Below are 13,725 nucleotides of genomic sequence, written 5' to 3'. Positions count from 1 at the left end.
TGATATAGATAGGTAGTTTGTTCCAGAGTATGGGAAGTCTCTGAGACAGGACTCTATCCCTCCAGCATGTTCTGTTTATTGTGGTGACAAGGTTTAGGTCCCTAGAGCATGTAGCTTGGAGGGATTGGGATTTCTTTACGTGAAGCATGTCCAACAGCTCTGGGTTTGATATAGCTTTGTATGTTAGGCAGAGATCGCCTCTGAGTAGGCGATATGCGACAGAGTAAAGTTGGAGTTTTTTTGAGATGGTCTGCATAGGGCATCTGTTTGAGGCCGGTAATCCTCTTTGTGAGGTATTTCTGTGGCCTTTCCAGTTGTTGTAGATGTCTTGTGAGGTACATACCAAAAGGGGCATTGTACTCTATAATGGGTCTCATAAGTGATGAGTAGAGGGGAACAATGACCTCTTTTTTCTAGATGAGAAACCTTTTGTGATGAGGTGTGCCACATAAAAGGATTTCCTGACTACTGTGGCGATGTGATTATCAAAGGAGAGACTACTGTCCACCTGTGTCCCAAGGTCTCTTATAACACTTTTGGTGTTAAGTAGACTACTGCCTATGTGGTAGTTCATGGGTACAGAGTTTTTACCAAAAGGGATGACAATGCACTTTTTAGCATTGAGCTTGAGGCCATGGCTTTGACACCAAGCATCTGTCTCAGTGACGCCCTTTTGTAGGATGTCCACATCGTTAGGAGATTTGATTATGGCTTCTAGTTTTCAGTCATCTGCGAACTTTGTTAGCCATAGACCTTCTGTGTTAGCCTGTACTTCAGAGAAGTAGATACAAAGCAAATGGTGAAACTATAACTTTGCTTATATGTTTTGCCTCTTACATTTACTTTCCTGTACCTTCTCTTCTTTTTATTATGTATAAAGTTAATTTTATATACACCTGCATAAGTATGAAGGGCAAAATGAAGGCATGGATAATTTTAATGGTTAGAAATTTGTATAAGCCTGCTATCATGCACCCACTGCCAAAATATATATATATATATATATATATATATATATATATATATATATATATATATATATATATATACATACACACACACATACACACACACACACACAAAATATTAGCTGTGGACTGCAGTAGGGCTCTATTCCAGGATTTGTCCATTAAAGGTACAATATAAGAAGAAAGGTGTGTATTTTGTTTCACATCAAACATTGCCTCACTACAGATCCCTCAGCCTAATGAATCTTAAAACATAAAGCCATGGAGCATATCAGAAGTAACCTAACATCCAAAACATGCTATCTACTTCCTGAAACCATCCATTAAAAATGTAGAACACATAACACCCACATATACACCACTCAAAGAAAGCTAGAACAAAACATGCATTGTTATTACTGTGTGTGTGTGTGTGTGTGTGTGTGTGTGTGTGTGTGTGTGTGTGTGTGTGTGTGTGTGTGTGTGTGTGTGTGTGTGTGTTGGGGGGGAGGCTTTGCTTCTAATATCCTGGCATGGGAGTTTCACTCTTCCAGCACCCTTACTAATGTACGACAACTCCAAGGTTGCACAACTGCAACTACAGCGAGTCCTTCACTGTACTGCTATAAACAATGTAACCCAAACTGATTATATGTAATTTGTAAACAGGACACATAGCAAATTCACTGCAGGCATTGATGTAGTAGTCCACTTTGGCACTGTTCATTTGTTAACATACTCTGCTCTGTGTTTCAAAAATAAGGCTGTAGACTAAACTATCGCATCTACATTCAAAAACTGGTATGTACTGTGCACACCCTAACTCTAAGGGACTAAACTGACTCTGTGTCAACATTAGGAACCTGTTAAAAAGGCCATTTGTAAGTGGGATTTTCATAAATCATGTACTGCATTACTTTTTGACCTACAGTTCTGGTTCAGAGTCTGTGTAATAATTGCTTCTTTTTTCAAAGATCACTTCATGTAGCCTCCAGTGGATGAGCTTCATTCATTAACATTCTGGAGGGAGTTTTATCACAATGATACCCAGGTGATGACTTGCTAAGTGATGTGATCCATGGTACAGTGGTGTTACTGGGTACCTAAGAAAAATCACTGCAGTGTTGCTTGCATGATTATGCGGCAATAATGACTGCAATGATGACTGTTAAGAACACCAAATAATAAATGCTATGTAAACACAGAACTTTAACTGTTACTAACTGGCATACCATCACAGAACTACAACAGTGTTGATGACATTTAAGTAGTCTAACAGTCTGTATACAATCTTGTAAAGTAATTTAATATGTAATTACAGTTTAACAGTAAACTCATGCTGCACATTCAGTAAGGAGGCTGCTTGTTTTTCCTGAAATGGCCCTAAAGAACAATGCATTGATTGAGGGGAAGGGTCAGTTCCCCTTATAAACTCTACTAAGGAAACTAGAATCTGTAGATAGTGTTGTTGGATATGCTTATATCAAAAGGATTGGGTACATACACATTTAATACAGTAAGTAGCAGTGCATAATCTGTAGGGTCCACCATTCTTAGCAACTTTCATGACAAGTACTGAGATACACAAGAAAAATGGTTGGAGTGCTATTTTTGTTAATATGTGACAAATATACAGTTATCGAGTACTGAAGATGTCCATCTTCACCAGGTAATGCAGACACAGCCGCCTTCATTTTAAAGAAAGAAAAACATGCATCTAGAGCATTTCTCCCTGGGCCTCCAGTGAAAATTGGCTTTGTTCCAAGTCGGACTTTCCCAGTTAACAAATGTTAAATACATAAATAAAGTGAAGTACTAGTCACCATCTTCATTTTAAAATGGAGCGCTAGTATGTTGGTTAGCTTACTTTTGTTCTTAAAAAACATACTTTAGTACTAGGACTGCAGTCTCCTGCTGCCTATTTTTGCTAACACATCCATATATAGTGCTATACCCTAACCTTTAGAGGAGGATTGTGGGGCCGACAGATGAGGCTACTTATCTTGAAACATACCAAGATCACTGCATTATTAGAATACTCATGTTCATTTGTCTCTCATTTTAAATTATAACCATTTTATCCCATCTTCTATTCACTCAGTCCTTCACAAATTAACTCTGAACAGTAGGTTCACAGGTGATTACCGGGCTAACAGCACAAGAGCCTTTACAAGCCTAGCTAATACTAGCCAGAATATGACAATATTACATCTTAATTCCCCAGATATGAGATGGGATAGTATCAGGGTAGTGGGTCTTTGGGTGTTGAAGCCTTAATTTTACAGACTGCCTCTGTCCATAAATGACATGGGCAGTACCCAAGAGTGAGTTTATGGTTCCCCTTCCATTTATCCAAATTCTTTTTGAAGACAGTGAGGGACAGGCTTTGCTTTACAGATATGTCAAGTTTATTCTAACTATGAAGTAGCATTTGGGATACAAATCTGCATCTCCAGCAAGTTCTGCTGGAGTCACAAATAAGGTTAAGGTCCATGTAATGTGCAACCTTCGTTAATTTTTCTTGCAAATATGTAACATTCTCATCAGAGCCGGAACACAGAATGCCTTGTAGGTCAGGCATGTCACCTCTAATATAAATGATATGAGAAGGAATAAAGAGATATGGCCTTTAGTCGGTCTGCATATGACATGTGTCTTACGCTTTCTATATTTTTTATTGGGAAACTTCTGGGGCTGCTCTCATTGCTGTAAGGGCCCAATTAGGTACATGCAGAAGGGAGGATTGTACTCAATTATGGACCTCATGAAGGCTGTGAACAATGGCACTATGACTTTCTTTGATCTTGATGCCATGACTTAAGTTGAGCCACACAGAAGGATTTTCTCGCTAGGTTACATTCAGTGTTCCTAGGTCCCTCAACACTGGGTTAACCTTTAGGGGTGTGCTATCAATATTATAATATGAAGGGCTATCCAACTTCCAAAAGGGTATGATTATGCATGTTTTAGCATTTTTAGCATTTCATCTCAGACTATGGTTTTGGCACCAGTCATTTGTCATTTTTAGGCCTGTTTGCAGGATGCCAACATTGTTTGGGGATTCAGCGATTGCTCCCAGCTTACAGTCATCTGTGAACTTGGTAAGCCAGAGACATCCAACATTGGCCTTCACTTCAGAGAAGTGGGTCCCAACTTCGAGCCCTGTGGGACATGGCTAGTAACAGGTTTCTTATCAGAGGTTGATTCACCTATCCAGACAATATATGTCCTGTCAGTGGGCCAGTCTGCTACCCATCTGATGATGTAGGGGTTTATGCCTAACTCGGTAAATTTATCTATAATCCCAGAGTAGGAGAATGTGTCAAAAGCTTTGGCCAGGTCTGGATAAGGGGTGTGTACCATTTTACCCTCATCCATGGCCCTGGTGACTTTCTCAAAGAAGTACACCAGATTGAGCAGGCCAGACCTCTCTTTGACAAAGCCAAATTGGGTCTGGTCCAGTGTTTGGAGATTTCCTACGTTGTTATTGATCAGGTCCATGATAATTCTCTGTATGGCGTTGCAGGTAAGACTGGTCAAGCTTATTGGTCTCTAGTTCAGTCAATTGATGGGCCCCTTTTGCAGTCCTCTATTCCTCTTGGACAAAGCCCATCTGGAGGCTATGGTTAAAGACTGTTTCTAGTGGCCCTGATAAGAGTCTGTTTTTAGATATTTAAGAAGCATCCTGGAATGTTGTTGGGACCCATGGAGGCTGTGTTTTTGGCTTTAGTGAGTGCAGTAAGGACCTGTTCCCTCATAATGACCAATAGGGGATGGTTGCAGGTATTTCTTTGGGTGTGGTAGAGAAGAGGTTGGGGGGGGTGAACTGAACTTGCCAGCCAGAAAGTTGGTCATAGTTTCAGGCTGGTTGTAAGTGTTGTCATCCTTAATTAACTACTCACACTGTGGATCATTACCCCTGAAGTTACAAACATAATTAAAAAAAAAAAAAGCATTTTAATAGAAGTTAATTCAAACAGTCACAGCCTCTACTGCTAATACACCCAAACACAGACATGACTGCCATTTAATAATGAAGAAAAATGAACACAATCTCTTAGATTCAGTAATGTAAAGTCCACTATAAAACAAGTAACAGAATGTGCAAGTCTGTCACACCTGTAGTTGTGAACTTCAGTGGCATAGCTCGTGTGTGGCAAAGAAGGCATCCACCCTGAGCAACAGATATTAGGGATGTGATCAGCAGTTGCCACTGGGGCTTTATTGCAATACCACCATTCTTTTGGTACTGTAATTGGTACAAGACAAAGTCCTTAAAGGGTGGTACGGCAACTGTAGCAAACTGCTTCCTACAATGTACATGTGTATTTGCAGCAAGCAGAATATTACAGTTTAAAGCAAGTGGAAAAGTGTTTTTCATTCTCAATGTCAGAGTTTAAGAGTGCACACTGTTAAGAATGGACCTTGCAACTAAAGAGGAGGTGAGAAGCAACAGATTGGGGAAAGGCACCAGGTGCTATATAAACAAGCCATGAACTTGTTTGGCCAATTTGCAAAAACTGGTCAAATTTCAGTCTTTTGTGGACTGCTCAACATAGCAAAGCATTTCTCAGAAAAGAGCTCTTGCTCTTCACTTGAAAAATCAGTCTACAGTCATGTTATATTTGCAATGCCCAATGCTTAACAATTAAACAGTTATAGAAATAAACAGTAGCAGATGAGCAGTGTCCACCAAAGCGGATGATTTCTGCTGCTACAAAGCTTTAATAGCTAGAAAAAGGAGGAGTTGAAAAAACAAGACGTAAAAATAAAACAGGGGGAGCTTGTGGTCATTCTAACTATATATTTATTATTTAAAAAGTGGCACCTGGTGTGGTGTTATAGTAGAAGTTCTGAAGGCATAAAGAACACTTTAGGCAACCCTGCAGCATCTGTCACTGCCTCTAGCCAACTGAGGAGTTTAGGGAGGCTGTTTCAGGAGTGTTGAGGGGAATTTTATAATAGCATTCCCACTTCTTTTTGCTTAAGTATATAATCAGTCATGTTTATCTTTAAGATGAATAAACCTTGGAGTTCAAGAAAAAAAATCTTGTTCGCTTTAATCTCAAGAAGTACAGCAGGGATACAATGTACTAGCAGTTCCACCATGACTTCAGCTTCAGGGCTCATGTACTAGTACTTTATTTATTTATTTGTTTAAGTATTTGATTGTTTGTCAGGTGACAGGGTCCAATATGATGGAAAGATTTTATACCAACATCATGGCAATAAACAACATATACAACTAGTACTTTTTAACTTACAGGATAACACATTCAAAATGAGTTCACTGACTAAGCTCACCTCAGCAAATTAAGAATGCAGTGGACAGGACATTTGCTAACTATTAATAGTGACTATGGAATGGGATCACAGCTTGGTTGCAAGTCTATATATGTGGGTCTACTTCAGATGATCGAAGTTTCAAAACTTCGAACATCATATGAAAAAATAAATAAAAACAAAAAAGTTTTCTATTTTCAGGGGGCCAGCCCCCCATGCACCCCCCGCTACTTAAATATACCAATTCTGAGATCACAGCAAAGAAAATGGTAAATTTCCCGTTCTGCACTGTACGGCGATATAATGTTCGAAGTTTTGATACTATGATCATCTGCAGGGGAACCATATATTACATATATATGTACTTTTTTTAGGCACATAACAGTATCATTCTAAAAGAAACATGGGTGAAGGGATTGCTGTCTGGTACATATAATATTTACATAAGCATTATGTTAAAGCGTTTAGTTTATCCACTTTTTTATTCTTTAGATTTGGGTACAGAAGAGTCAGAAAGTCATATTTTATTTTATTTTACTTTGAGTTTCTCTCATGCTGACTCATCAGCTGTGATTTCTGGGTTATATTTCAAGCTGACCAGTCACATACTGGTTTACAGCAGAGTAGCTTAGGTGGGCCCATTGAGTCAAAGGTTCCTTTCAGGACAGATACAGGGAGAAAAACTCTGGAGGAAAAATGTCAGATTATCAAGTCAATGCAAGAACCATTGCTTCTGGGTGACAAGAGGAAACCACAGTGGCAGATGAAAACCCACATAAAACAGAGAAAATTCAACCTTCACCAAAAGAATGCCCCAGAGACAGTAGAATTAGCCATGTCACCATACTTGTAGTTGTCCAATGACCTCATATCAGTCTTTAACATTATATTTGTTGCCCCCCTCCCCCTGCACAAACATAGACACAGCTACACACTATGCTCCTGAAATTATACCAGATTAATTTTACCCTTCTGGCCTAAAACACCTAAAAAATAAATAAAATAAAAGCCGACCCTCCTTTTAAGTTTACTAAATTAAGTTTTAAAGTTATCTGACAGATGCTTTGATAGGACATGGGTATTATGTAAATCAGGCTAGAATGCTACGGTGACCAACTAGTTAAAGTTTTCAAGGTCTTTTGCAGAACAAACCATTTCAACTGTAACCTTTCAATTTTTCTGAACTGTTAGCAAAACCAATGATGGACTAGAATACGTTTGTGAATTAATATGACAGGTTACAGCATTCTGTACAAACAGTTCAAAAATACTATTATACTTTTTCTTTACCATCTTCAGCAAGCAGAACTGCTCGGTGTACTAGGGTTTCTAGGATCTGCCATAGTAACTGAATGTTATTGCCCTCAGATGGATCTAGCTCTAACAGGCTCTGCAAAATTGATAGCAGCTGCTGTGAGACAGGAGAACTGCTTACCTGAAATTAAAGAGACATGCACTTTTAGTTTCCTGCATTGTGTTAGCACAGAATTGTACCAGTATTTTGTGTAAATTACTTACTTTATTAAAAAGTACTGCAAAAACTTCCTGATGGTTATTCATATCAATTCCATCACAGATCTTCCTCAGTTCTTCATCATCCTCTTGCTTGAAATCCACAAAAGTTTCACACTGAATTAAAAGGTCATCGTCTTCCTTCTCCCTACAGAAAAAGTAGAAAACTTCACTGCAAAGTAATTTAAAAGAGTTATGCAACCTTGTCTTACTTAACAAACCTGATTAAATTAATAACATCAAGATAGCAGTTTAATCAAATGCAGTGAAAAAAATGAGATTTGTAATGGTAATTTAAGCCCCACACTTCCATGATCTCCAACTTCAGCAACCTTACATACAGCAAAGTGAAAAACAGTTCTTGACAAAGCATATTGACAAAAGCAGTCTGAATGGTACAATTGTTATGTGACTTATATTATGAAAATTCAGTCATTAGATTAAAAGTAATGTCAAAAAGTTGTTTAGCATTTGCATTTCAGTCTCTGTAGCTATAATTAAATGCAATAAAATGATGTTGCATTATGCCTTGTCTGTAGCAAGCATCTCCTGTTTCTGGAAGCTTACCTCAGTCTGGGTAATAAATCCAACAGCTGAAGACCTGTAAAACAGAAAAAAAAAATACTTACACAGGACTGCAGACATGGTTAACTTGTATCAGTTACAGCAACAAAATTCATTAGCCATAATATTTTATTTAGTAAAGTATCTAATGTTCTAAGCACATTTCGAATTCTAGGGATCTTTAAACTCAGGTGTGTATTTTCAAGGCAGACCAGGCCCACAGTAGAGGTTAAATGACTTGCTTACATTAACATGCACACACTCCAAGGCATTGCAGTTCTGTTACAGGAACTAAATGATTTTGGTGGAAATTACTGACTTTACATAATCCCATTAAGGACTGGAATCCTACTTACTAGGTCTGCTTCTTCTCCCATATGGTTTTAAGTGCTCTTTGATGCACTTTAAAACTTTTAAAAAATATTTTTAATGCATTTGTTGCCAATGTTTTGTATACGCATTCTACACAAAATGATTTAAAATAAAAAAAAAAAATGTTCACATATTGTACAACCTATATTTCAAACCAAAGGCTTTACTCTCCTTTCAACCAAATATACCTAACTTCATGTTTTTTTTTTTCTAACAGTGTTACTGACACTATGTGGCAGCTCAGGTTTGACCAGCTCCCAGCACTACCTTGAAATGTATTAAGTAATTTGCTGGTCTATATTTCTTAAGTTTACACAGATATACACATACAGAATTACACTGACTTGGCTTCCATCTTGTGGTGTGGTGTGGTGTGGTATGTGTGTGTGTGTGTGTGTGTGTGTGTGTGTGGGGGGGGGGGTTGTTCTTTTGAATTAGGAAACAAAAGAACACTTTGTACTCCCTATAGTTCTGACAAGTTTCTCTTCAGTGTTCAAAGTGAGGCAGGTCAGATTCAGCTACACATGTCCTGGTCTCCCAGTGGACAAGTAAAAACATGATTCCTTTACCTGGAAAATTTAGCATGTGTACACATTAGAAAAAACTGTTTTCTTTTTATATATGTGTATGTGTGTGTGTGTATTACTTGTCCATTGCTACAAATACAATGTGCATTGAAAGATGTATCTCCTCCAGCAGGAAACCCCTCCATGCCACAGTTCCGCTCAGAGAAGTAGAGTTTGGGTAGTTCAGAATAGCGCTTATTACCAAAGCGGGGCACTACTTTCTTTTTTTTTTTAGTTTTATATTCCACTGTCTGCCAGGCATTATCCCTCCTGCAATCAATCAGCCCATTTTTCCCCGTTGAGGCAACAGCCAATGACAGAAGGTCATCATCCAGGCAACTGTGAGGGATTATTTTTTCATATTTTTCTCACTAATCCTCCCTCCAGCAGTGGGTTGACGTGTGCTTGCAGATGCGAAGGCTCATAATGCCTTCCCCAGCATGGGTGCATATTGCTGTACATGCCTCATGAAATCTACCATGAGAATGTGGTTTGGCAAAGCCAAGCATGCGTGTCCTGGCTATCTGCTGCCAGACATTTTATGAATGTCTGCAAACTTGAGTTAGTGTGTAGTTCCAAGAGTAAACTGTTCTGGAATCCAGCCCAATTATACTCAGATATTACTGTAGAGCAGATTCATCACTGCAGTTGAACTTGCACTGAATTCATTTTTCTTCATGATCTTTGCAGGATCCTGGCCTGATAACTTTTTTATCTGCACCCAACTGGTCCATTCATTCTGTGGGGACAGAAGCTAGGCTTGTCCTGGCTAGGCAAGAGTCAAACAATTAATTCATTCCTGTCCAGGAAGCCATATCAGCCCATATGCTTCCCTGCAGTGAAAGATGGGTGTAGGGAGTGGGACAGCCTGCAGGTGTTGCAGAATGGCACACCATTCTCTCCTGTTAGGCAGTCCACAAACTTGTGATAGTTACCTGACTAGGGGGGGATACATGCCTGCTCTTACACACATATCTTAGCTAGAGGAAGTAGATATGCACAATGCACAGGGTATTAATTACAATGTGTCTGCAGACTATCCGAACATATGTGCCACTAGCAATAACAACCTGCTTGGCCTAGTCCATGATTGATCCCCCTACGCCTTAGGTAAGGATTACCAATGCAATCCTTAAGCAGACTCCCTCCCCCAGGGTGGGCAGGATGGCATTAGTCACTCAAGCCCATCCTTCTCCATCTAACCACTCAAGTGTCCATGCTGCTAAATGAAAATGGACCGCCTGGGACATACTCAAGACCTCATTCCTCTGCATCCGAAGATCTAGCCAGTGGCTTTATTTTTGTGAAAGTTGTATTAGTTCTGCACCAACCAGTCTAAGAGTACGGGCCTTTTCTCTGGAAAAAAAGTGCAGACCCCTGCCTCACTGCTACATTACTGCCTAATAAGCCATGTTACAGATGAAGCACGCTTACTCATATTAAAAAAAAATCTGAACCTGACTAACATCACTTTAAATTAATGACCTACTTTTGACAAAATAAAAAATCAGTGTCCTGTATCTGAATGAAGGAAACATCTAGCACTACTTTCAGAAAATCATTTTACCATTCTGAAATGAGCAAAGAAAAGATAAATATACTATATGAATTGTCTGGGTTAAGATCGCCTGCATTTTGATTTTTGACATGAGCAGAAAAGCCAAGCCACAAGTACAATGTCAAATTTAGTATATGACCTCCAACCCAACTGACAATTTGAAAAGATTTTGTGAATATTAAATAAATAAATAAACAAATGGGAAAAGCTGCTTGACGCATGATACATTTGGTACTACATATCTGATTTGCTCCCACAGCTTGTTCTTGCTCCCATTGCTACGACATTATGCAAGCCACCTCTTAGTGTAAGAGGCTAAAATACAGGGCATGGCCTCTTTTCTTTCCTTTCTTTGTGCTTAGAAATGGTGGGTTATGCAGAAACAAATAATGCAGTGCGTTATGGGAAATAGTGAGGTGAACGGTGACGCCCAAAGACAGTGAGACTTAAAAGACAAACTTAGCATAACCATGTTAGTGTAAAAATAGCATTGTATGCAGTACATGCAAATGACTGCATAGTGACAGGTAAATGAGGGTCTGCATGCTGATGACAGCCATCACATATGCAAATTCTGAAATTAAATACGGCAGCAAATTCAGAAACATATAAGAGGTGATCAGCTATTCTAAATACCATAATTTTCAGTGTATAGGGGTGTCACACCAAGATGAGCATCAGCTCTAGCTGATCACCATGTGCTAGTGGCACTTTGGGAGCCACTGTCTGCAATGTTGCATGCTACCACACTGCTGCAATGTTGCATGCTGCCATCCTCCACACACCAGAACAGTATACCAGAGGCCTACATGCCATTATTTTCCCAAGACTGAGGTTGACTGCTGCCATGGAGATAAAGAAATCATACAGGAATTAGAAGATGTGTACCTTTCTCATATAAAATCAGTGCATATGCATGGAATGCCTATCTCAGTAGATACAAAGGTTTGTGTAACATTAACCAGCCTTGCTACTTAGACATTTCAGCATCCAACAGGGAAAATGTTTGGCGTTTCAGAGGTGTAAGGCTGATAAATCCTGCACCAGCTCCTTGACAATATGCTGCAGGATGTATGATCATATATGATTTCCTTGGAAAAGCAGAGAAGAGAACCTTCTTTGTGCAGTCATTCTGTAACATATCTCATTTTTCTAAGGTCTTGACGGCCACTGATAACAACCACACTACAATCAAAACCCCAAATGCCCCACATGGTGTTTGGCAGAGCAATCAGAAAGGCTTCCACTCCATTAGTTTCCCAGTTGATTTGCAGTGCACAGGGTATTATGAACAATATGTATCTGGGCAGTTCCCATGACTCCCACATCTGACACACATGTGGCCTAAACCAATATTTTGTGCTGGGTGACTTTCCACAGGGTTATCTAGTTGGTAGGTGCACATACTGTCACAGACTCCCTGCCAGTCTGGTCCTATGAACATAGGTAGCAGACAATGCATAATAGTGTCCACAGTTGTGTACTGCAGCAGATGCAGGATTACGTCTTGGAGCCATGGTTGATGACCTCCATCTACAAGCCTCAGACTATGATGGAGTTTAAGACTGCACTGTTGCAGACATGTAACATCATCAAATGTGTGTTTGGACTCTTAAAAGTTCACTTCCACTGCTTGGATACATCTGACAGCAGACAACAATATGTGCTAGAGACCTGCAGCAAGACATTTACAATCTGCTCCATATTTCACAAGATGGTGATACAAAAATGGTTACAACATGGGTCACCAGAGCACTGTAGCAGTAGCAGGGGAGAAGCCAGGTGTGAAGGTGTCAAAGAAAAGGCTGTGCAGGACTTCAAGCAAGACAAAGGAGGGTAGAGTATGTTGTGGCACTAGTGAATAGGTAGTGTCCCATCCTCAACTATAGGCTGTGACTGGACCAACACAAAATAAAACTGATGCATGTAATAACCAATGCAGGGTATGCATAACAGTGCACTGACTAACCATGCTGTGAATCAAATGGTATCATACTCACACAGGGCCATAGGTGGGGTGGGCATGGCACAGTCATCATTGCTCACACAGATGGGGTTGGGTACAATGACACAGGACAGCAATATTAGTAAAGGTAGAAATGTCATGGGCAGTGGATGAGGCAGACATGCACATATCAGGATTGGCGGCCATCCCTAAGAATCAACTAACCTCACAAAAAGACGAATCCTTTTTTTTTTCAAAGGTAGGACCCCCTGCACACACCCCCCCCATGGAGAGAGGGACTTCACTCCCACACATCTTCTTAATTAAATATCCTAACTTCATCATTGCAGAACAATGGAGAAAATTAAAAACAACATCATATAAATATGACTATAGTTGCTTCACAAACTGCAATTTCACATACAAGTCATTAAATGAAACTTCTGGTTTGGGAAAGGTAATATTGGAAATCCTAACTGGGCAGATGATGATCAACTACTTGGTTGTCAACCACATAAAGGATAACTCTTACTGTTAGCTACAGCTAGCGCTAAGAAAAGGCAGGCGTCATAGCATATGCTAGTATGATAACTATCTGTAATGGCATGGAAGGGAGACTGACGGAAGGATATTTATCAGAAGCTCAGAAACTGGAACAAAATAAAGTGTGCCATTACAGAGTGCTTTTATGGCCATGTCTCCTTAAACACTGAAAAGATTTTTTTTTTAAATTGGATAGTGGAAAAAAAAAAACAATGGCAGAAAGACTCATCCAACTGGAGACCCAGCTATAGCAGAAACCTGAACCATACATGGCAAGTAATGTTCAATGTTCACAGGAAAAAAAAAAACTCTAGATACAGAACTATAAAAGAATAGATCCATGCTTTGCATAACATATGGTGAATCCAAACTAAAAAACGCAAAAACAAGAAATGCCTCCAAAGGCAAAATACTGAAGACGAGACACTGACCACA

The 13,725-nt window shown here is 39.4% G+C and overlaps 1 protein-coding gene across 6 annotated transcripts in view; it reads right to left on the bottom strand.

Annotated features, from left to right (window-relative positions):
- Positions 1-13,725, bottom strand: part of INF2 (inverted formin 2) — a 735,156-nt gene that overhangs the window by 381,033 nt on the left and 340,398 nt on the right. For 4 of the 6 annotated variants that reach the window (XM_044074343.1, XM_044074344.1, XM_044074342.1 and 1 more), the window contains exons 5-7: positions 8,310-8,343; positions 7,749-7,890; positions 7,521-7,665 (exon numbers count right to left, since the gene is read on the bottom strand). In XM_044074343.1, the coding sequence (XP_043930278.1) occupies positions 7,521-7,665; positions 7,749-7,890; positions 8,310-8,343 (321 nt within the window). Of the gene's footprint in view, positions 1-7,520; positions 7,666-7,748; positions 7,891-8,309; positions 8,344-8,371; positions 8,502-8,552; positions 8,582-13,725 lie in introns of those variants that run through there. The other 2 variants (XM_044074345.1, XM_044074347.1) reach the window with 2 other exon arrangements.

Source organism: Protopterus annectens, chromosome 6.part0 (genome assembly GCF_019279795.1).
Source record: "Protopterus annectens isolate FY-2018-M chromosome 6.part0, PAN1.0, whole genome shotgun sequence".
Lineage (NCBI taxonomy): Eukaryota > Metazoa > Chordata > Ceratodontiformes > Protopteridae > Protopterus > Protopterus annectens.
This window is presented reverse-complemented; position numbering and strand designations above follow the sequence as displayed.